The sequence below is a fragment of the Choloepus didactylus genome, chromosome 2 (genome assembly GCF_015220235.1).
Source record: "Choloepus didactylus isolate mChoDid1 chromosome 2, mChoDid1.pri, whole genome shotgun sequence".
Classification (NCBI taxonomy): Eukaryota; Metazoa; Chordata; class Mammalia; order Pilosa; family Megalonychidae; genus Choloepus; species Choloepus didactylus.
This window is the reverse complement of record NC_051308.1, coordinates 116,268,960-116,292,161: the sequence shown is the minus strand read 5'-3', so window position 1 is coordinate 116,292,161 and position 23,202 is coordinate 116,268,960. Positions and strand designations below refer to the sequence as shown.

The 23,202-nt window shown below is 36.8% G+C and overlaps 1 protein-coding gene and 1 pseudogene across 9 annotated transcripts in view; one reads left to right on the top strand and one right to left on the bottom strand.

Moving 5' to 3' along the window:
- RPRD2 (regulation of nuclear pre-mRNA domain containing 2) overlaps positions 1-23,202 on the top strand; it is a 148,146-nt gene that overhangs the window by 61,286 nt on the left and 63,658 nt on the right. For all 9 annotated transcript variants that reach the window (XM_037826080.1, XM_037826083.1, XM_037826081.1 and 6 more), the window contains exon 2: positions 20,439-20,568. In XM_037826080.1, coding sequence (XP_037682008.1) covers positions 20,439-20,568 — 130 coding nt within the window. The remainder of the gene's footprint in view (positions 1-20,438; positions 20,569-23,202) is intronic.
- LOC119528146 lies at positions 11,801-12,455 on the bottom strand (annotated as a pseudogene).

The window sequence follows — 23,202 nt, the reverse complement described above, 5'->3', positions numbered from 1 at the left end:
GTTTTTCTGCCTCTTGAGATCGCTTGTTGTATGTTTCCATTGTGTCTTCATCTCTTGTGTTGTGACTTTCATTTCCATAGATTCTGCCAGTTGTTTTTTAGAACTTTTGATTTCTGCCTTGTGTATGCCCAGTGTTTTCTTTATAGCGTTTATCTCTTTTGCCACATCTTCTCTAAACTTTTTGAATTGATTTAACATTAATTGTTTAAATTCCTTTATCTCAATTGAAGTCTAAGCTTGTTCCTTTGACTGGGCCGTAACTTCGTTTTTCTTAGTGTACTTTGTAGTTTTCTGTTGTCTACCATACCTTATTTTTAAATTTAGGTCTTCAAAGATGTGCAAGGATGATCATTGCAGCCTTATTTATAACAGCAAAACTTTTCAAACAAAGGGTCTATGAATAGATGTCCTGTTTAAAAAAATTGTTAAACCTATATGATATATATTTATGTGAGTAATATTTACATAGCTTTTAAAAATAATAAACTAGGTCTGTGCCTTATTAAATGACACTAAAGATGTATTATAAAACCCAACAAACTGTGTGTGTGTTCATTCTAAAGATCAATATGTTAAACATAAATAAATTTTTTGTACAGATTAGTATTTTTTTCCCTACCTCTTACTTTTTTTTTAATTGTGGTAACATATACACAACATAAAATTTCCCATTTTTTAAAATTCATTTTTATTGAGATACATTCTCATACCATGCAGTCATACAAAGCGTACATTCAGTTGTTCACAGTACCATTATATAGTTGTGCGTTCATCACCAAAATTAATTTTTGAACATTTTCATTACCACACACACAAAAATAATAAGAATAAGAATTACAGTGAAAAAAGAACAATTAAAGTAAAAAAGAACACTGGGTGGCTTTGTTTGTTTGTTTGTTTTGTTTTGTTTTGCTTGCCCCTGTTTTTCTACTCATCCATCCATACATTGGACAAAAGGGAGTGTGGTCCATATGGCTTTCCCAATCACATTGTCACCTCTCATAAGCTACTTTGCTGTACAATCATCTTCAAGATTCAAGGGTTCTGGGTTGTAGTTTGATAGTTTCAGGCATCCACCACCAGCTACCCCAATTCATTAGAACCCAAAAAGGGCTGTCTATATTGTGCGTAAGAGTGCCCACCAGAGTGACCTCTCGGCTCCTTTTGGAATCTCTCTGCCACTGAAGCTTATTTCATTTCCTTTCACATCCCCCTTTTGGTCAAGAAGATGTTCTCTGTCCCACGATGCCGGGTTTACATTCCTCCCCGCGAGTCATATTCCACGTTACCAGGGAGATTCACTCCCCTGGGTGTCTGATCCCACGTAGAGGGGAGGGCAGTGATTTCACCTGCCAGGTTGGCTTTGCTAGAGAGAGAAGGCCACATCTGAGCAACAAAGAGGCATTTAGAAGGAGGCTCTTAGGCACAATTATAGGCAGACCTAGCCTCTTCTTTGCAGCAACAGTCTTGCCAAGGGCAGGTTCCATGGTAGAGGGGTCAGCCCATCAAACCACCAGTACCCTATGTCTGTGAGCACATCAGCAACCATCAAGGTGGGGAAGCCCAACACCCCTGCATTCTCCACCAGCTCCTCAAGGGGCTCTCCATATTTTTTCCATTTTTTTTTAATTAACCTTTTTTTTTTAAATTAACTGTATCAGAAAAATGAAAAAAACAAACAAATGCTGAGAGAATTTGCTAACGGGAGATGTGCCCTACTTGAGATGCTAAAGGGAGCCCTACCAACAGAGAAGCAAAGAAAGGAGAGAGAGATACGGAGAAAGGTTCAGTACTAAAGAGATTCAGTATGGGTATGTTAAAGGACATTAAGAGAGAGAGGGAAAAAATATATCTGATAAATATAAACCAAAGGATAGGATGGCTAAAATTCAAAGTTTCCTATTTTAACCACTTTAAAGTGTACAGTTTAGTGGTATAAGTTACATGCACAATGTTGTACTGCCCGCACACCACTATCCATGACCAAAACATTTCCAGCACCCCAAATAAAAACTGTACCCCATAAGCATTAATTCCCTGAAATCTGATACCTGCCCCTAGTGACCTGTAATCTACTCTTTCTCTCTTTGATTTTGCATATTCTGGTTATTTCCTGTCAGTGAAATCATACAGTATGTGTCATGGAATATGATATCTTCAAGGTTCATCCATGTTGTAGCATGTATCAGAACTTTAGCATGTATCAGAACTTCATTCCTTTTTCCAGCTGAACAATACTGAGTCGAATGAATATACCACGTTTTGTTTATCCATTCTTCAGTTGATGGACATTTGGGTTGCTTCTACCTTTTGGCAATTGTGAATAATGCCGCTGTGAACATCTGTTTGAGTTGCTGCTTTCAGTTCTTTTGAGTAATACCCAAATGTGGGATTTCTGGGTCATATGATAATTTTATATTTAACTTTCTCAGGAACTGCAAAACTGTTTTTCATAGCAGCTGCACCATTTTATATTTTTACTAACAATGCTTGATGGTTCCTATTTCTTCATATTGTTGCCAACTCTTGCTATTTTCCATTTTCTTCTAATAATAGCTGTTCTACTGGGTGTGAAGTTCTACTGGGTATCTTGTGGGTTTTTTTTATTTTTAATTTTTAAATACTTTCAAACTTACAGGACAGTTACAAAAATAATACAAACCCCATACAGAGAACTCTAGCACACTCCTGCTCCCACCAGATACCCAGATCTGCCAATTTCAGCATATTGCCACATTAGCCTTATCATTCTGTTTTATCTGCCTGCCTATTTATCAGTCCATTTTCTGAACACTTGAGTATAGGTTATACACATCATACTCCTTGAATACTTAATACCATGCACATTTCTTAAGAACAAGATTTTTGTCTACCTTAAGTGCAGTTATTAAGTTAAAGAAATTTAACCTTGATGTAGACCTTAGTCTATATTCCAAATTTTTGTTATGTCCCAATGATTTCCCTTTGACCCATATCTCCTCCCTTGCTAGATATCAGTTCAAGGCTTGTTAGAGGAATACAATGTAGTTGGTTAAAAGAATGCATCCTGGCTGAAAGGACGGGCTTAGGCCAAAGCCTGGATGCCAGGGGAATGAGAGGGGCCCTGCAAAGGCCTGGGGCTCTGGTGGCGCTTAATTGTTTTTGAGGGTAGGCCTTTCAAGGTGATATTCACTAGGCCCGGCCTGTGGGTTGGCCAGCCTGTGGAGGTTGATCAAGTGGGCACTCATCTTGTTGAGTTTTTCCTCCTCAAGGAAGCGGCTCTCTGGAAAGTCATAGTGATGAGGGTTTATGTTGGTAGAACCCAGCACATGCAGATCCAAAAGGCCTGGCCCAGGTTCCTCTCCACAGCAACGGTGGCTTCTGTGGCACCCAGGGTTTTACTCTGTTGATCTCGAGACAGTTTTTGCACATCCTGGAAGAATTTGTGGCCACCATTGCTGGTTTTGCATTTCCAAGAGATGCTCAGTGCCCTTGCACTTCTCTTTTACCAATTCACTTCTAAATAGAAGCCCACAGTGAAGTAATTGTAGAAGGGTTACAAATTCAATTTGACTAGGCTGTTGATGGAGGCCTCCGTTTTGGTGGTGTTATTCTGATGGATCTGGGAGCTCATGGTTGATCAACAGTGAGGAGTTAGCCACAAAAAAATGGTGTTAGCTGTTTCCAGAAGGATGGGATAGCCAAGGAGGTGATTCTGGGGGTTGCAGCTGGAGAGGAAGTTGGATGGTGGTTCTAGGCTGAAGAGGGAGTTTATCCCCAGGTCCCTTTTGTCCAAATGTTTTAGCAAGACAGATCTGTAGGACTGCTGGGTGGTGTTTGTGTGTGTGTGTGTGTGTGTGTGTGTGTGTGTGTGTGTTAAATTTGGGAAACATATATACAACATGAACTTTCCCATTTGAACCATCACTAAGCATACCACTCAATGGGATTAATGACATTCACAATATTTTGGTATCCTTACCACATTCCCTTATGAAAATGCTCCCATCTCCCCACACAGAGACTGGACACCCATTGTTCCTTAACTCCCCATTCCCCTGCACCTACCCCTGGTAACCTGTACTCTAATTTCTGTCTCTGTGAGCTTACATATTCTCCAGTGTGTTCTTTGTAGTCACTTTTAGGCTTAAATTTTTTATTTATTTGTTTTTATTTATTTTTTCTTTATGAACTATAATATATTTATAGACGTGATAACTTTCCAAATACAATTTAACAGGTAGTTAGAGAGCAAATTAAAAGGATGTTATGGGTTCCAGTTCCACAGTTTATTTCCTTATTTTGAAATATATACAAAAAGGTGATAACTTTCAAATTAAAATTGAACAAGTAGTTATATAGAAAATTTCAAAGAATTGTGGGTTACGGTTCAACCATTTTAGTTCCTTCCTTTTAACTGTTCTATTACCTTAGCAGCTAAGAAAAAGGAAATTATATAGAGATTCAGTATTCATAATCTTTTGTTGAATTCTGTCTTGTCTGTTGCTACCCCTTCCTCTAGTTTAATCACTTTCCCGAACTTTGGGGATGTCTACGGAGTGACGACCCTAACTTGTTCATGTTGAAAAGGGGTGTCAACTTTATGTAAAAAGGGGAGGCAGTTGGTTGATATTCTTGTAGAGGCTGTTACCTCTGGGTTTTGGGACTTGACTGGCTTAAGAGCTCTCCAGAGGATTTAAATTTCTGAAGAATAAACTTAGTGAGTGAAAGTTTTATAGAGTCGTAGATAGGGACTTGGGTATTCTTTAGGGTTTTCGGGACTGCACATTCACACCCGCATCCGCATATCCACATTTTGTCCAGCGTTTGTTGTTTCCTGTTTGTTTAATGACAGCCATTCTTATTGGTGTGAGATGTATCTCATTGTGGTTTTGATTTGCATTTCCCTATCAGCTAGTGAAGATGAACATGTTTTTTTTTAGCCATTTGTATTTCCTCTTTGGAAAAATACCTTTTCATATCTTTTGCCCATTTTATAATTGGGCTGTTTGTACTATTGTTGTTGAGTTGTGGGATTTCTTAATACAGATGCAGGATATCAGTCTCTTAACAAATATATGATTTCCAAATATTTTCTCCCATTGAGTTGGTTGCCTCTTCACCTTTTTGACAAAATCTTTTGAGGCCCAGAAGCTTTTGATTTTTGAGGAGTTCCCATTTATCTACTTTTTCTTTTGCTGCTTGTGCTTTGGGTGTAAGGTCTAAGAAACTACCTCCTGTCAGTAGGTCTTGAAGACGTTTTCCTATATCATCTCCTAAGAGTTTTATTGTGCTGTCTTTTATATTGAGGTCTTTGATCCACTTTGAGTTAATTTTTGTTTAGGGTGCGAGGTAGGGTCCTCTTTCATTCTTTTAGATATGGATATCCAGTTCTCCCTGCTCATTTGTTGAAAAGACTGTTCTGTCCCAATTCAGTGGATTTGGGAGCTTTGTAAAAAATCAATTGACCATAGATCTGGGGGTCTATTTCTTCATTGCCAATTCGATTCCATTGATCCATATGCCCACCTTTGTGCAACATCATGCTGTTTTGACCACTGTGGCTTTATAATAGGCTTCAAAGTCTGGAAGTGTAAGTCCTCCCACTTCATTCTTCTATTTTAGAATGTTTTTGGCAATTCGAGGCCCTTTTTCCTTCCAAATAAATTTGATAACTAGCTTTTCCAAGTCTGCAAAGTAGGTTGTTGGAATTTTAATTGGAATTGCATTGGATCTGTAGATCAGTTTGGGTAGAACTGACATCTTAATGACATATAACCTTCTATCCATGAATAAGGAATATCTTTCCACCTCTTTAGGTCCCCTTTGATTTCTGTTAGTAACAGTTTGTAATTTTGTGTGTAGAGGTTTTTAACATCTTTGGTTGAATTCATTCCTAGGTACTTGATATTTTCAGTTGCTCTCGTGAATGGAATTTTTTTTTTATTGCCTCTTCAGTGAGGTCGTTACTAGTGTATAGGAACATTACTGACTTACGTGCTGCATTAATCTTGTATCCCACCACTCTGCTGAATTTATCAGTTCATTAGCTATGTCATCGACTTCTCAGGATTTTCCAAATGTTAAGATCATGTCTGCAAATAATGACAGTTTTACTTCTTCCTTTCCAATTTGGATACCTTTTATTTCTTTGTTCTGGCTAGAACTTTATAGCATAATGCTGACTAATAGGCATCCTTGTCTCCTTCCTAATCTTAGGGGTAAGGCTTTCAGGCTCTTGCTGTTGAATACTGTGCTGGTTGTGGGTTTTTCATATATGCCCTTTATCATATTGAGAAAGCTTCCTTCAATTCCTACCTTTTGAAGTGTTTTTATCAAAAAGGGATGCTGAATTTTGTCAAGTGCCTTTTCAGCATCTATCGAGATGATCATTTGATTTTTTCCCCTTCGATTTGTTGATGTGTAGTTTTGCATTGATTGGTTTTCTTTTATTGACCCACCCTTGCAACCAGGAATGAACCCCACTTGGTTGTGGTTATAATTATATTAATGTGCCTTTGGATATTTGACTTGCAAGTATTTTGTTGAGGGGCTTAAATTTAACATCCCAACTCTGAACATTTTTGTTTGGGTTGATACCAACTTCTCAATAGTATATAGAAACTAAGTTCCTGTATGCCTCCATACCCCCACCTTTATGTAGTTCTTGTCATAAAAATTACATGTTTAGACATTATGAGTCCATAAGCACTGACTTATCATTATATTTTATGCATTTGCCTTTTAGATCATGTAGGAAGTAAAAAGTGGAGTTAGACACCAAAAATAAAACAGTACTGGCAGTTATATTTACGTGTATCATTATCTTTATCAGAGATCTTCATTTCTTCCTGTGTCTTCAGTCAATTGTTTGGAGTCCTTTCCTTTCAACTTGCAGTATACCCTTTAGCCTTTCTTATAGAGCTAGTCTAGTGGTGATAAATTACCTCAGCTTTTGTTTAACTGAGAATGTCTTAACCTCTTCCTCATTTTTAAAAGACATTTTGCCATTGAATTCTTGGTTGGCAGGGTTTTTTTTTGTTTTTTTTTTTTTTTTCTTTTAGCTCTTTATGTCTTTTCACTGACTTCTTGCCTTCCATGGCTTCTAATGAGAAATTGACACTTAATCTTATGGAGGCTTTTTTGTATGTGCCATTTTGCTTCTCTCTTCTCTTTCTGGGACTTCCACAATGTCATGGTGTGCATATTGTTAATCCTCATGGTGTCCCACAAGTTCCTCAGGCTCTGTTCACTTTTCTTCATTCTTCATACCCTCTGTTCCTCAGACTGGATGATTTCTGTTGTCTTAATCTTCAAGTTCTCTGCTTCTTTCTTCTGCCCTGTTGAATCCCTCTAGGGTGTTCAGAGGTTTTTGATTATGGATTCCAGCTCTTTACTTGTTATTGGTTTACTGAGGTCTTCTGTTTCTTCTTGAGTCAGCTTAGGTAATTTTTGTGTTCCTATAAATTTGCCAATTTCATCTAGGTTATCTGATTTGGTGGCATACATTTTTTCATAATATCCTCTTTAATCCTTTTTATTTGTGTAAGATTACTGATAATGTTCCCCTTTTCTTTGTGATTTTTGTTATTTATGTCCGCTATTCTTTTCATTGTCAGTGTAGCTAAAAATGTGTCAATTTTATTGATCTTTTCAAAGAACCAGCTTTGAAAAGATTCTGTTGTTTTTCTAATCTCTATTTCATTTATCATTACTCGAATCTTTATTATTTCCTTCCTTCTGCTAATTTTCCATTTAGCTTGCTCTTCTTTTTCTAGATCTTCCGAGTGTGAGTTTATGTCACTGATTTGAGATCTTGTTTCTTTTTTAATGGAGTCATTTACAGCTGTAAATTTACATTTGAGGTCTGCCTTTGCTATAACCCATAGGTTTTGATATGTTGTGATTTCATTTTCTTTTGTCTCAAGATATTTCCTAATTTTCTTTGTGATTTCTTCTTTGATCTATTGGTGGTTTAAGAGTATATTGTTTAATTGTGTAATAGTGAATTTTCCTGTTCTCCTTTTGTTGATTTTTAGTTTTATTACATTGTGGTCCAAGAAGATAATTTGTATGATTTCAGTCTTGTTATATTTATAGAGACTTGTTTTCATCCTAACATACAGTCTATCCTAAAGAATGATCTGTGTGCACTTGAGATGAATATGTAATCTGTTTTTATTGCACGAAGAATTCCATATATGTCTGTTAGGTTAAGTTGGTTTGTAGTATTGTTCAAGTCTATTTCCTTACTGGTCTTCTGTCTAGATGTTGTGTCCACTTTTGAAAGTAGTGTATTGAAGTTACCTCCTGTTAATATACAGCTATCTTATTTCTCCCTTAAAATATGTCAATGTTTGTGTCATATATTTTGAGGCTCTTTGTTGTTAGGTGCATATATGCATTTATAATTTTGATATCATCTTGGTGAATTGACTCTTCTATAAGTATATAGTTTTTTTTTTTTTATTTGTCTCTTTTTAACAGTTTTTTTTACTTAAGTCTATTTTGTTTGGTATTAGTATAGATTCCCCTATTCTCTTTGGTTACTATTTGAATGGAATATTTTTTCTGTCCTTCCACTTCATCCTGCTTGTGTCTGAATTTAAGGTGAGTTTCTTGTAAACAGCGTATAGCTGGGTCATCCTTTTTTATCCATTCTTAAAGTCTCTGCCTTTTGACTGGAGTGTTTAACCCATTTACATTTAAAATAACTACCAATAACACAGGTCTTTTTTCTGTCATTTTGCTCTCATTTTACCTCTCTTTTGTCCCTTAAGTCTTCCATTACTGCCTATTTTGTATTTAGTTGATCGTTTATAGAAATCCTTTAGATTCTCTCTCATTTCCTTTTGTGCATAAGTTTCTGATACTTTCTTTGTCGTTACTATGGGGCTTAAATTTAGCGTCCTAAACCTTTAATACTTTTGTTAGACTAGATACCAACTTAATTTCAGTGGCACACAAAAAGTATTTTCCTGTACCTCTCTGCCCCTCCACCATTTTATTAATTTTGTCACAGTTACCTGTTAATCAAGTATGAGCCCAAGACCATAGCTTTATAATTACTTTTTGTGCATTTGCATTTAGATCCCATACAAAGTAAAAAGTGGAGTGACAAACCAAAAGTACAATATTACTGGCATTTGTATTTACTCATGCCGTTATCTTACCACCTTTACGGGAGATCTTTATTTCTTCATGTAGCTTTAATCTATTGACTATTGGCATTTCTTTTTAACCCAAAGAATTCCCTTTAGCATTACTTATAGAACTGGTCTAGTGGTTAGGAAACACTCAGCTTTTGTTTATGTGGGTGTTCTGGTTTGCTAAATCTGCCATTATGCAAAATACCAGAAATGGATTGGCTTTTTAAAAATAATATTTTATTTTAGAATTTAATATATATACATAGACATGATAACTTTCCAAGTGCAATTTAACAGGTAGTTAGAGGGCAAATTTCAAAGAATGTTATGGGTTACAGTTCCACAGTTTCATTTGTTTCCTTATTGTGAAATATATATACAAAAAGGTAGTAACTTTCAAATTACAGTTGAACGTGTAGCTATGGAACAGATTTCAAGATGCTATGGGTTAGAGTTCCACCATTTCAGTTCTTTCCTTTTAGCTATTCTAATACCCTAGCTACTAAGAAAAAGAAAATTATATATAGATTCGGTATTCATAGTCTTTTGTTAAATTCCATTTTTTCTGTTGCTACCCCTTCCTCTAATTTAATTACTTTTCCAAACTTCAGGGATGTCTAAGCAGTGATCACCCTAACTTGTTCATGTTGAAAAGGGGTGTCAACTTTATGCAAAAAGGGAACACATCTGGCTGACGTTCTTGAAGATGTTGTTACCCCTGGGTTTTGGGACTTAGCTGTCATAGGAGTTCTCTGAAGGATTTAAGTTTCTGAAGTATAAACTTAGTGAGTGAAAGTTTTGTAGAGTCTGGATTGGCTTTTATAAAGGGGATTTATTTCTTTAAAAATTTACAGTCCTAAGTCCATAAAAGTGTCCAAATTAAGGCATCAACAAGAGGATATCTTCACTAAAGAATGGCCAATGGCATACCGAACACCTCTGTCTGCTGAGAAGGCATGTGGCTGGAGTCTCCTGGTCCTTTGCTCCCGGGTTGTTTCAGCTCTTCTCTCAGCTCCTGTGCATCCTTGCTTCTCTCTCCCAGGGCATTTCTCTCTAAGCATCTGGGGTCTTCTCTTTGATTCTCTGGGGCAAATGCTGGACTTCATCTCTAAGCTTAGCATCTCCAAGCCTCTTTCTGTTCACATCTCCAAGCATCTCTAAGCGTCAACAAACATCTGGGTCTGTGTTGACTTTTAGCGTCTCTCTTAAATGTTCCAGTAAACTAAGCAAGATCCACCCTGAATGGACGGGGCCACACCTCCATGGAAATAATCTAATCAGAAGTATCACCTACAAATGGGTGAGTCATATCCCTATGGAAACACTCAATCAAAAGGTTCCACCCTAATCGAAGACTAATAAATCTGCCCCCACAAGATTGCATTAAAGAACATGGTTCTTTGGAGGGTATAACATATCCAAACCAGCACCCTGGGAATGTTTTAATCTCGACCTGATTTTTTTTCAATTCAGTTTTATTGAGATATTCACATACCTTACAGTCATCCACAGTGTACAATCGGTTGTTCACAGTACTATGGTATAGCTTTGCATTCATCACCAAAATCAGTTTTTGATCATTTTTCTTACACCAAAAAATAAAAAATAAAAATTATTGAGAATAAAAACACAAGTGGAAAAGAACACCCAAAACATCTCACCACCGCCCCCCACATTATTCATTTAATTTTTGTTACCATTTTTCTACTCATCTGTCCATATACTGGATAAAGGGAGTGTGAGCCACAAGGTTTTCACAATCACAGAGTCACATAAGCTACATACTTATGCAGTCATCTTCATGAATCAAGACTACTGGGTTGGAGTTCAGTCGTTTCAGGTATTCCTTCTAGCTATTCCAATACACTAAAGCCTAAAAAGGGTTATCTGTATAATGCTTAACAGTAACCTCCAGAATGACCTCTAGATTCCATTTGAAATCTTTCAGCTATTGAAACTTTATTGTCTCATTTTTCTTCCCCCTTTTGGTCAAGAAGACTTTCTCAGTCCCACCATGCTGGCTCATCCCCAGGAGTCATGTCCCGTGTAGAGGGGGAGGGCAGTGAGTTTACCTGCTGAGTGGGCTTAGAGAGTCTGCTTCATTTTTGAAAAACAGTGTTTCTGAATATAAAATTCATAGTTGTCAGTTTTTTTTTTCTGTCAGCTCTTGGAACATGCTTTTCCACTGCCTTCTTGGCCTCCATGATTTTTGGTGAGAAATCAAGACTTAATCTTATTGGGTTCACTTGTGCGTTATTGGGTTCACTTGTGCATTATGCGTTGCTTTTCTCTTGTGGCTTTTGAGATTGTCTCTGTGTCTTTGGCATTCAACAATTTGATTATAGTATGTATTGTTATATCTATTTGGGTTTATTCTGTGTAGAATTCTTTGAGATTCCTGGATGTGTATATCTGTCTTTTGTAAATTTGGGGGATATTCAGCCATTGTTTCTTATAATCTTTGTTCTTCTGGAACTTGAGGAGTATATATATTCTTATGCTTGAAGGTATCCCACAAGTCTTTCAGGTTCTGTTCAGTTTTTTTCTATTCTTTTTTCTTTCTGCTCCTCAGACTCAATAATTTAATTTGTCTTATATTCAGGTTCACTGATTCTTTCTTTTTTTTTTTTTTTTCCTGCTTTGAAAAGTGTATCTACTCATTTATTGACAATCTACTTTCCATATCTAGGATTTATCACATGCAACATAAGTATATTCCACTGAAAGGGCTTCTCTCCAGTGTGAACCAGAAAATGTCTTTTTAATTTTGAGCTCTCCAAGAAACCTTTCCCACATTCTGCACATATGTGGTCTCGGGGACCATGAACGAGGAGATGCTTTCTTAGGGCAGCTTTATTCCTCAACTTCCTTGTGCATCCACTGTGAGGACATATGACTGGACCATCCTCTTCATTATTTTGTCTTGGCTTCTTTCTAACATGTTCTGCCAGTTGTTTAGGATCTGATAAGTCAACACCGGGTACTCTTCCAGGAGGAAGCTTCTTGCCCGTCATGTGCTCAGAATACTCAAGAGGTGACTTCTCTCCAACAGTTGGTTGAGGAGGCTCTTGTTTTGCCTCTTTTTTCATGTATTCTAAAGAACTTTGAAGAAGTGAGTGGTCTTCAAAACCCTGCTCGGAAAGCTCTTGCTGTGCTGCTTCTTCCTGGTATTCGAAGGACTTAAAGAAAGAATGAGTTGTCTTCTATCAAGGGTTGAGAAAATTCACCTCCTGTTATGCATTCTAAATAACAGTCAGGGAAGAGATCCTCTTCCACACCCGAATGCCTAGTCTCATAGTATCCATCTTCATCGCTGGTGGTCCCCATTGTGTTGGGAGGTTCCACTTCTACCTGCTGAGCTTGGCTGAGCCTGCCCTCAGTGTGGGCCTTTCCATGCAGACCTTGACAGCAACCTCTCTTTGTCCTTTTCTTCACTTACTGATTCGTTGTCCTGCTCGATTCCTCCTTGAAGGTTAGCACCACGATCTGTCAGTCACTTCCAGGTAGTATTGATCTGGATAACTCTTCTTAAGCAAGCAACTGCTTTTAAAAGTATCCTGCTAGGTGAAATCACTGCCCTCCCCCCTATGTAGGATCAGACACCCAGGGGAGTGAATCTCCCTGGCAATGTGGAATATGACTCCCGGGGAGAAATGTAGACCTGGTATCGTGGGATGGACAACATCTTCTTGACTAAAGGAGGGAAATGAAAGGAAATGAAATAAACTTCAGTGGCACAGAGATTCCAAAAGGAGCAGAGAGGTCACTCTGGTGGGCACTCTTACACACAATATAGACAACCCTTTTTAGGTTCTAATGAATTGGGGTAGCTGGCGGTAGATACCTGAAACTATCAAACTACAACTCAGAACCCATGAATCTTGAAGACGGTTGTATAACAATATAGCTTATGAGGGGTGACAGTGGGATTGGGAAAGCCGTAAGGACCACACTCCGCTTTGTCTAGTTTATGGATGGATGAGTAGAAAAATGGAGGAAGGAAACAAACAAACAAACAAAGGCACCCAGTGTTCTTTTTTACTTTAATTGCTCTTTTTAACTTTAATTATTATTCTTGTTATTTTTGTGTGTGTGGTAATGAAGGTGTCAGGGATTGATTTTGGTGATGAATGCACAATTATGTAATGGTACTGTGAACAATCAAATGTGTGGTTTGTTTTGTATGACTGCATGGTATGTGAATATGTATCAATAAAATGAATATAAAAAAAAAAGTAACCTGCTAGACTGTAAGCTCTAGGAGGGCGGTGGCCTCTTCTGTCTTGTTCACCACGTACCACAGCACTCAGCACATTTGTCCATGCTACCGCGATGCACTGTGTTGTTTTCTATTCCTTTTGGTGAAAAAGCAAAGACGAGGAAGAAACTGCTACTCGCGACCCCAACAGCAGTTGGAAAACCAACGCAGCTCACGGTCAACTATTTAACCCCACCCTTCTTTTGATGGACACATTCTAATCAGGATACACCTAAATTTTTTCTGATTCTTTGTTTGGCCATCTCCATTTTGCTGCTGAATCCATCTGGGGAATTTTTTTATTTCTGTTACTGTGATCTTTTTTTTTTTAATTTAGTTTTAATGAGATATATTCACATACCATGCAGTCATACAAAGCGTGCATTCAGTTGTTCACAGGACCATTGTATAATTGTGCGTTCATCACCAAAATTAATATTTGAACATTTTCAGTACCACACACACAAAAATAATAAGAATAAAAATTAAAGTGAAAAAGGACAAAGTAAAGTTCCTTTTATTTTTTCTTTTTATTGATAATCTCTTTTTATTCATCTGTTGTTGTTCCTTATTTTCTTTAGTTCTTTGTATTTTCCTTTATTAGTTTAAGTATATTTAGGACAATTATTTAAAAGTCTTTTTTTTTTTTTTTTTTTTTTTATTTTTTGGCATGCCCAACACCTAGTCCTCATTGATGGTTACTAATGGTTTATCATTTCCTGTTTTATTATCTTTTGTTGTACACTGACATTTTGATATTTGGGATTTAGTAACCGAAGTGTCTTGGTTCCTTAATGATGTATCCAACTAGTGTTATGACACAAGTTTCCTTAGATGCCCAGAGCTAGCAAAAGTAGAAGGAAAGAAAACACCTTTCCCATTCTTTGCAGTTTGGCCTGTATCAGTGCTTGACAATTAATTTAAAGGACAGCTGAAGTGAAAGTGTGGGCTCCTCCATGGTCTTTTCTGAGTATGTGTCTTGTAGTCATTCACACATGGTCCTAGGAATTCTCCCATTTACACAGATTCAAAAATGTGCCTTTTCTCTTAGGAGATTGTATTTTTTCCATTCTTGGGTGCTACACTGTATCTCCCACAGCCAGCAATTTTTTACTCCAGTCAATTGTGATTTGACTGCTTTACATCATTCTGACTGCCCATAGGTTTCAGCTTCCTATGCGTGAGGCAAGTTCTGGGACAGTGAGCCTGCAGTGAGTGTCCTGGTTCAGTCCTTTGTGCTGCCACAGGCTAGTTTGGCACAGACACACACACACCCTACTATGTGCATAAAAATTACTCTGCTCCCTCCAGAAATGGTACCAGGAACCTGCACTGGTAGTGTGGTCTGGCTCCATGTCAAGCCAGGCAGGGTTAAGGAAGGTCCATCAAGGGTACCGTGAAGTTTTTCTATCATTTTTAAGTTTCCTTTTTCTTGATTCATACTTGTCCAGTTACTACAGTCTTTTAAACTATTTTCCAAAGCTCTGAGAAAGATGGTTCCACCATTACAATGTTGAATAGTAGAGGTGAAAATGGGCATCCTTTTCTTGTTCCTCATGTTAGGGGGGAAGTTTCTGGTCTTGTTGTTAGTGTGGGTAACAGTTTTATTTTGAATGTTTTTTTTTTTTTTAATTTTGAAATAAATTCAAAGTTATATGAACAGTTGCAAAAACAATACTAGCCCCATACACAGAATTCCATCATACCCTGACCCCCCTCCCCCAATAGCCCAATCCACCAACTTTAACATGCTGTCACATCGCTATTTCTTTCCCTCCCTATCTATCATCCATCATCTATTGCTCTGTCTTCTGAACATATGAGAGTTGGCTGCACACATTCTTGAACATACACTATAATTCACGTATACACTTCCCATGAACAAGAACATTCTTTATGCAATCCCATTAAGCGCAGCTAAGAAGTACAACAGATTCAGCAATGATACAAAGCTTACATTCTATATTTCCTTTACCTTATGTCTCATCTGTGTCCCTTTGAGCCACCTGTCCTCTATCCTCCAGTCCCATCCAAGTTCATCCTTAGCATATTTTGAATGTTTTTAAGCTTAAATCAGTAGCCTTCCTTTCTTACTGTGAATCCCTCTCTCTTCTCCATATTGATAAAAAGAGGATCACGTGCTTAGCTTCTGGATTGTTGACAAATTGCTGACTTTATATCTAGATTAACTTCTGCAACAGCCCCTAAAAGATCTAATCATACCTTAAATGAGGTCTAGTCCCTACCTATTCTGTACAATTACTCAGAAGCCAGCTGCTTTATAGGATTATTAGCTACTTGAATAGAGGGCAATTCATTTTTCTTTTCCTTTCATTCTTTTCGTTTTATTTTCCTTCTCTTTTTTCCTAATTGATTCATTGAAGAAATAGTTGAAAGCTACAGCGTGCCAGGCATTATCTTAGATGCTGATGAGTCAATAGTAAATAAAACTGATAAAAATTCTTGCTCTTGTTGGGGCAAAAAGGCAAATTTTTATTTTATTTATTTTATATAATTAAGTAAATTGCATATAAATTCAGAAGTTGTTCGTGTTATGTGGGAAAAACAAGCAAGCAAAGGGAACAGGAATGTTGTTGACTTGATGTTGCAATTTTAAATAAGGTGGTCAGGGAAAGCCTCACTGACAAAGTGACATGTGAGCATAGATTTAAAAGTGACAAGAGTGAACCAGGGAACAGCAAGCTTAAAGGACCCTGAGGTGGGGAATTCACCAGGTGTGTTAGAGGGGTATAGCAGGGTGGACAGTTGACTAGAATAGAATGAGCAATGAAGAGATGAGGTTAGAGAGATAAGGTGGGGCCAGAAGGTTTAGGATTTACAGTCATTGTAAGAATTTTGATCTCTACTCAACGTGAGAAGGGGAACCATTATTGGAGGGATTTAAGCAGAGAAGTATAGTATGATCTGATTTATGTTTTTAAAGGGTCATTCTCTCTTCTCAGTTGGGATTAAAAAGAAGTGAGGCAAAGGTAGTAGCAGGCAGATAATTAAGAGGCTACAACAATAATTCAAGCAAAAGATGATTGTGACTTAGACCAGAAGGCTATGGTAAAGGTGGTAAATAGTTAGAGTCTATGTATTTTTTTAAACTTTGTTTTGAAATAATTTCAAACTTAAGGAGAAGTTGCAAGAATATTACAAAGACCTGTGTACTCTTCATCCAGATTCCCCACTTAGTAACATTTTACCAAATTTACTTTATATTTCTATTTTTCTCTTTCCCTACAAATAAGCATGCGTGCACACTTTTTTCCCTGAACTATCTGAGAGTATGCTGAAGACATGATGTCCTTACTACTTCAGTGTCTTATTTCCTAAAAACAAGGATATTCTCCTTATATGATATTTTGTAACCACTGTACAGCCACCAAAATCAGGAAATTTATCATTGATACAGTACTACCATTGAATCTACAGACCCCAGTTGAATTTTGCCAGTCATCCTAATAATGGTCCTTACAGGTGTCCAATTGCATATTGCATTTAGTTGTCTCTTTAGTTTTCTTCAGTCTGAAACAATTCCTCAGTGTTTCCTTCTTTTATGAACTTTACCTTTTGGAGTGTAACTTGTAGACTATACCTAAATTTGTGTCTATCTACTATTTCCTTTTGATTTGATTCAGGTTGTGTAGTTTTGGACAGGAATATCACGGAAGTGATGTGTTGTTAATGCAGTCTTTGCAATGTCAGTTTGTCCCAATACAGATGATGTTAACTTTGATAACTTGGTTAAGATGTTCTTTGCCAGGTTTCTTTACTGTAAAGTGAGGGAGTATTTCATTAGAAAGTAGTTTGAGACTATATAAATGTCCTGTTTCTCATTAAACTTTAACTCACTAGCTTTAGCATCCATTGATGATAGTTGCTTGAATCAGTTTTTACTGCTGTGGTTGCCAAATGCTGATTTTCTAATTATATCATTCCTTCTGCATTCATTAGTTGGCATTTGATCATGAGGTAGGGCTTTTCCCTCCCATTTATTTGTTTATATTATTATTTATTTACACCGGTATGTACTTCTGGATTCCTTTATAACCTATAGTAGGTTATAATTCTTTCCTAGTATTTATTTTGATGCTTAAATTAAATTCAGATCATTAAAGGAGGCTAAGGTTTTGAGCTTTTTCTAATAAGCTATGAGAAATCATGATAAATGAATAATATTTGCATCTTAGAAGATGAATTTGGCAATGATGTAGAGAGAATTCGAGGGGACTAAATCTAGATGCAAGGTAACCAGTTACGAGGCTCTTGCAATATTAATCCAATTCAAAGATGATGAACCCCAGCAAAGAGCAATAGTAGGAAGAGATGGAGAGAATAAATTTGAGAAATATTATTGGATATAAAATTGGCCGGATATTTATTAAATGTTAAAATTGGGATAGGGAGAAGGAAGAGTCAAAAAGATTGTTAAATTTGTTGCTTAATTAGGGAACTGCAAGAGTAGTAACAGCTGGAAGAGAAGGAAGACAATTAATAAAATATTGGAAAATCAAGCTCAAGTTGCCTCTGGGACTTGAAGTAATGTGTACCATTACTGGTACAGGGAAATCCAGGTCTGATGTCTATGAATATGGTAATCATCAATAAGTAGATAGCAGTAGTTAAAGCCATGCAAGTGGATAATTATGCTGATAGCATCTTATTTTCTGTGTGCTAGGCACTGTGCTTAAATGCTTTACATACATTATCTCATTTACTTCTTATAACAACCCTGTTAGTTGGTTGTTATTTTACAAAGGAGGAAAATGATACATAGAAGAGTTATGTGTCGGACCACATAGCTACTAATAAATGGCAGAGCCAGGAGTGGCACAGACTAGCATCTGGCTTTAAAGCATGAAATCTTAAAACATTATGCTATAAGTGAAGAAGGGAGTGTGCTTAAGAAGAGAACCCTGGGGAGCTACAACATTTAAAGGGGGATGATCACGAACCACTTATACATGGTTGTGGAGGAGCAGCCACAGAGGTAAGAGGAGAACTAGGAGAATGGTTGTGACAGAATCCAAAGGAGAAATTGCTATACTGGATTATTCTGTGTGCCAAAAGCCACAAAGAAGTAACATTTTAAAAATCTCTGTTGGGTTTAATAACGGGATTTATTGGTAACCTTGGCAGTTGCTGTTTGAGTGGAGTAATGGCAACATAAATGAAATAGCATAATTCATAATTTATATAAAGCTCTTAGCGTAGTAGATTCCATTTTTTAAGTGCAAAAAAGAAAAGAGAGAAAGAAAAAGAAATGGTAGCTCCTTTAATTATGAGTTATAGTGGGTGTTAAAGTGAAAGAGTGAGTGTATAATACTGATCTGTGAATCTGAAAGATCCTAACTGAAGACAAAGAACGAAAGGGACATGGCTAGAGGGGAACCTAGAGTGTTCACAAGAAATCTTGTTTAACATGGAAGAGATATGCATATAAATGCGTTTAAAGAGAGAGCCAGAAGGAAGGGAGATGTTGAAAATCCAGGGAAAAGCAAGTTTAGTTAATGGAGTGTAATACTCCCAAGGAGGGAAGAGGGGCTAGGAATGGGTACATGGTGGAGGGATTAGATGACTATTTCACAGGAGTAACACTTTTTGTTTAAATAGGCGAATTGATCTTGGTGGGTTTAAATATGGATGCATTTTTTGAGAGAAGATAATTTGTGTCTAATTATTTCTGCTTTCTTTGTACAATAGTATATAAGTTTGTTTTCTGAGACTGAGGAGGTATATGGTAAGGCTTGACAAGAGTGGTAAAAATTTCCAGTAGTTCTTCCTGCAAATGGGAGAGGATGCTGATTAAGGACATGGAGAAGGACTGTAGTGCTGAGGACCCAGCTGAAATAGGAGACTATGAATTTATATGATTTCAGTCTTCCTGGTAGTATTATTTTTATTCAGCAGAACCCAGTTGCAGAAGTAAAGGCATTCAGTTAGATTGATCCAGATTTAGGACTCTGTTGAGTGCATGTGATAGCTAAATTGGGGAGAGGGTTGAGGTTAGAGTTTTGATAAAAGAATGGCTTAAATAGTGGATTGAAGAGTCTGGAATTGATAAAGAATTGAATACTGGAAGATACTATAGAAAATAAAAGAACAGATCTTGATAACATTGAAAAACAAAAATAATGGGAGTACGAGGTTATGGTCACAGAAGGGGAATTAAAAATGTTCAAAGAAGTGGTTCTTGGAGTCACTGAATTTGAGATCAAGAAACTGAGAGACTGGATCACGTTGATGTGATACATCATCAATATGGAATTTAAAGTGTCCAGGATAATAATGAAACTTGGGATAGCTTTGCTCAAGATAGTAAATTGACTGGGGCCTTTTCACAAGCCTTTGAAAAAGCTTAATGTAAGTGTGTACATGAGATCAAATTACTCATTTCCCAAGACACTCACCTAATGGTGAAAGTAGCAGCAGAACCCCCCCTTCCAATAGGTGGGAGGACTTCAGCATCTTTGAGTGTATCTGGGTTGGTTGATGAAAAGAGCCTATCAACAATAATGATTTTTTTAAAAATTCACTCTTATTGAGATATATTCACAAACCATTCTGTTCAAGGTACTAAAGTAGACTTCTTCACTTTGATGATTTTTTAATACAGGTGAGATTAAGCAATTTGCCTAGGTCACATTCTGATTAGATTTGAAAGCCTATGCTCTTTTCACTAACCCTGATGTTTCTTCAACAAGATGTGCTTGTTCAACTCAATTTTTTTGTCTTACCAAATGTTTGGGAGAGCAATTTTAATTTATTTTAGCTTCTCCAGAATTAATGTTTTTTTCAGTGCTGAAAATCTACAAGTAAAGTAGAAGTCTACTTGAGTACCTTGAGCAGAAATTTAACCTGAACCAGTCAAGGTTTTTAGGGACCGTGTTCAATGTATTGATCCATTAGTTCATTTTCTGTTCATCCATCCATCTTTCTTTCCATGTAATAGCAGATAACACAGTTTGAGAACAGTTTTTGGAATAAATTCAACTAAGTGTAAATTGACTCATTTGTTCTTATTTATTTTCTTTTATCATCTTTAGCTGCCTATCCCCACCGTTTGAATCTCTTTTACCTTGCCAATGATGTCATACAGAACTGTAAAAGAAAAAATGCAATCATATTCCGTGAATCATTTGCTGATGTACTTCCTGAAGCAGCTGCTCTAGTGAAGTAAGTAAATTTTTATTGCTCTTTGGGATCTAAGCTTAGAAACTTCAGATTTTCATTTTCTTTTACCCTTCAATAAGAACTGTAATAGTTGCACCTGCTTGAAGATCCAAAGATGTTTTTCCCACATGGTTCCTTGTTTTAACTTTCCTATTAATATACACATTTTCCTTTTAAAAACTCTTTATTTCCTTTTTCAAAAGCTTTTCTGTTATTTATTCTCTTCCTCTTTTATTCTGTCTTGACTATATGTATCTCTTGATCATATTCTGTCTTTGCTTCTTTCAACCATTGCTTCTGTTTGTTTTGTTTGTAAACACATTTCCTTTCTTCTTTAAGTACCTTCTGAAATCTTACCCTTCCATGAAACCTGTGTAATTAAAGAGAAATCAAAATAACTTATGCCCAACTCCATATTGATTTACTCCATTTTTGTGCTTCTTAGCAAATTTTGTATCCAGCATTTCCCAAGATGTATTTCATGGAATACGAGTGTTATGAAGTGGTCAGAGAAAGAAAGGTTCTTTGCCAGTTTGGATGTTAATATGTCCCCCAAAATACCATTATCTTTATTGCAGTCTTGTGGGGACAGACGTATTAGTGTTGATTAGGTTGGAACCTATTGATTGAGTGTTTCCATAGAGATGTGACTCAATCAACTGTGGGCAAGACCTGATTGCATAATTTCCATGGAGGTGTTTCCCCACCCATTCATGGTGGGTCTGAATTAAATCACTGAAGCCATATAAAAAGCTGACAAACAGAGGGAACTCAAAGCAACTGAGAGTGACATTTTGAAGAGGAGCTGCAGCTAAGAGAGGACAAAACGCCCTGGATTTAGGCTTGGGACAAATTAAACAATTGTAGTATATTTTGCAGAATTGGTAATCAGTGTACTTTTAAGGTTGTCCATAATTTTAGGATATTATGAAAAAAAGATTTTTTTTAACCTCCAATAGAAGGAATAAAAAGCAACTATAGCTACGAAATTGCAGTGGCAAAATCTAGTATTATTATCTAGTCTAGTCTTATTCCTGATGACTTTTTGAATCAAATAAATGCAATTTTATTTTGCTTAAGTATGTCCTCTGTAAATTTGTGCAAGCTTACTGATAAAATAAGCTATTATTATAAGTACATTCTCAAAATTCCTCTTAAAAATAGCATAACTAGTGTGAAATCCCAGTGCATCTGAAAGCAATTTGGGCAGAGAATAAAAATGTATTTGCAGGGTCCCTGTGCCAGTTTGAATGTATTATGTCCCCCAAAACACCATTATCTTTGATGCAGTCTTGTGTGGGCAGACGTATTAGTGTTGATTAGTTGTAATTCTTTGAGTGTTTCCATGGAGATGCAACCCACCCAACTGTAGGTGATAACTCTGATTGGATGATTTCTATGGAGGTATGGCCCTGCCCCATTCAGCATGGGCCTTGATTAGTTTACTGGAGCACTATATAAGCTCAGACAGAGGGAGCGAACTTCCTACAGCCAAGAATGCGCAGGAGCTGAGAGAAGAGCTGGAGCTTACAGAGATACTTTGGAGATGGCCTTTGAAACCAGACTTTTGCTCCGGAGAAGCTGAGAGGACAAATGCTCCAAGAGCAACTAAGAATGACATTTTTGAGGAGCTGCAGCCTGGAGAGGAACGTCCTGGGAGAAAGCCATTTTGAAACCAAAACTCTGAAGCAGCTGCCAGCTATGTGCCTTTCTAGCTAACAGAGGTTTTCCAGAAGCCATTGGCCATCCTCCAGTGAAGGTACCCGATTGTTGATGTGTTTCCTTGGACACTTTATGGCCTTAAGACTGTAACTGTGTAACCAAATAAAACCCCTTTCTAAAAGCCAGACCATTTCTGGTGTTTTGCAAAACGGCAGTGTTAGCAAACCGGAACAGGTTCTATGCTCAAGTAAGTTTGGAGTGTGACACATACTACATTTCCTCTCATGGTAATTCAGAGTACAAATTAACATATCAGTAATCTGGTTTCTTTTGGGGGCTTTGCAATACCAGTTTTAAAGCAGCATTTCCCAGACTTTGACCATAAACCCCTGGCTTTTTTTTTTTTTTTTTTTAATTCTTTTAGGAAAAACAAAATAATTGGTATCCAAAAACGTTTGCTTGTTAATTTGAAAACTTATTTTAAGGCAGAAGTTAGAAGGTAAATATGAGCAAATACTGCTGTGTTTGATGTTCCTAAATCAATTTGTTGACTTCCTATATTCTGACAGCTATTGAACTTTAAAATCTAAGGGTGTTGAAAAAATTCCTCCCCCTTCAAAAATTCTTTTCCTGGAAGTCATTCACATATTATCAAAACAGCATTCACATATTATCACAACAGGTGTTCATAAGAACATTCTTATATTCTCTAAAACAATGGAACAGCAAAATACTGATAAGAATGAGAAAATACTTTGAACAATTAAAATACCTAAATATTTTCTCAAATTATATGCTATTTATTAGCATTGACCCATTTGTTATTATCAAACCGGTCAGAACTGAATGATCCTTGCATCTTCCTTTGGATTGTTAACATGAAATGTTAACTTTGGTATCCCAAAAGAGTAAAATATGATACTACTTGAATGGTACTACTTGAATGCACTAAGTAATAAAGATACACAACAGTAG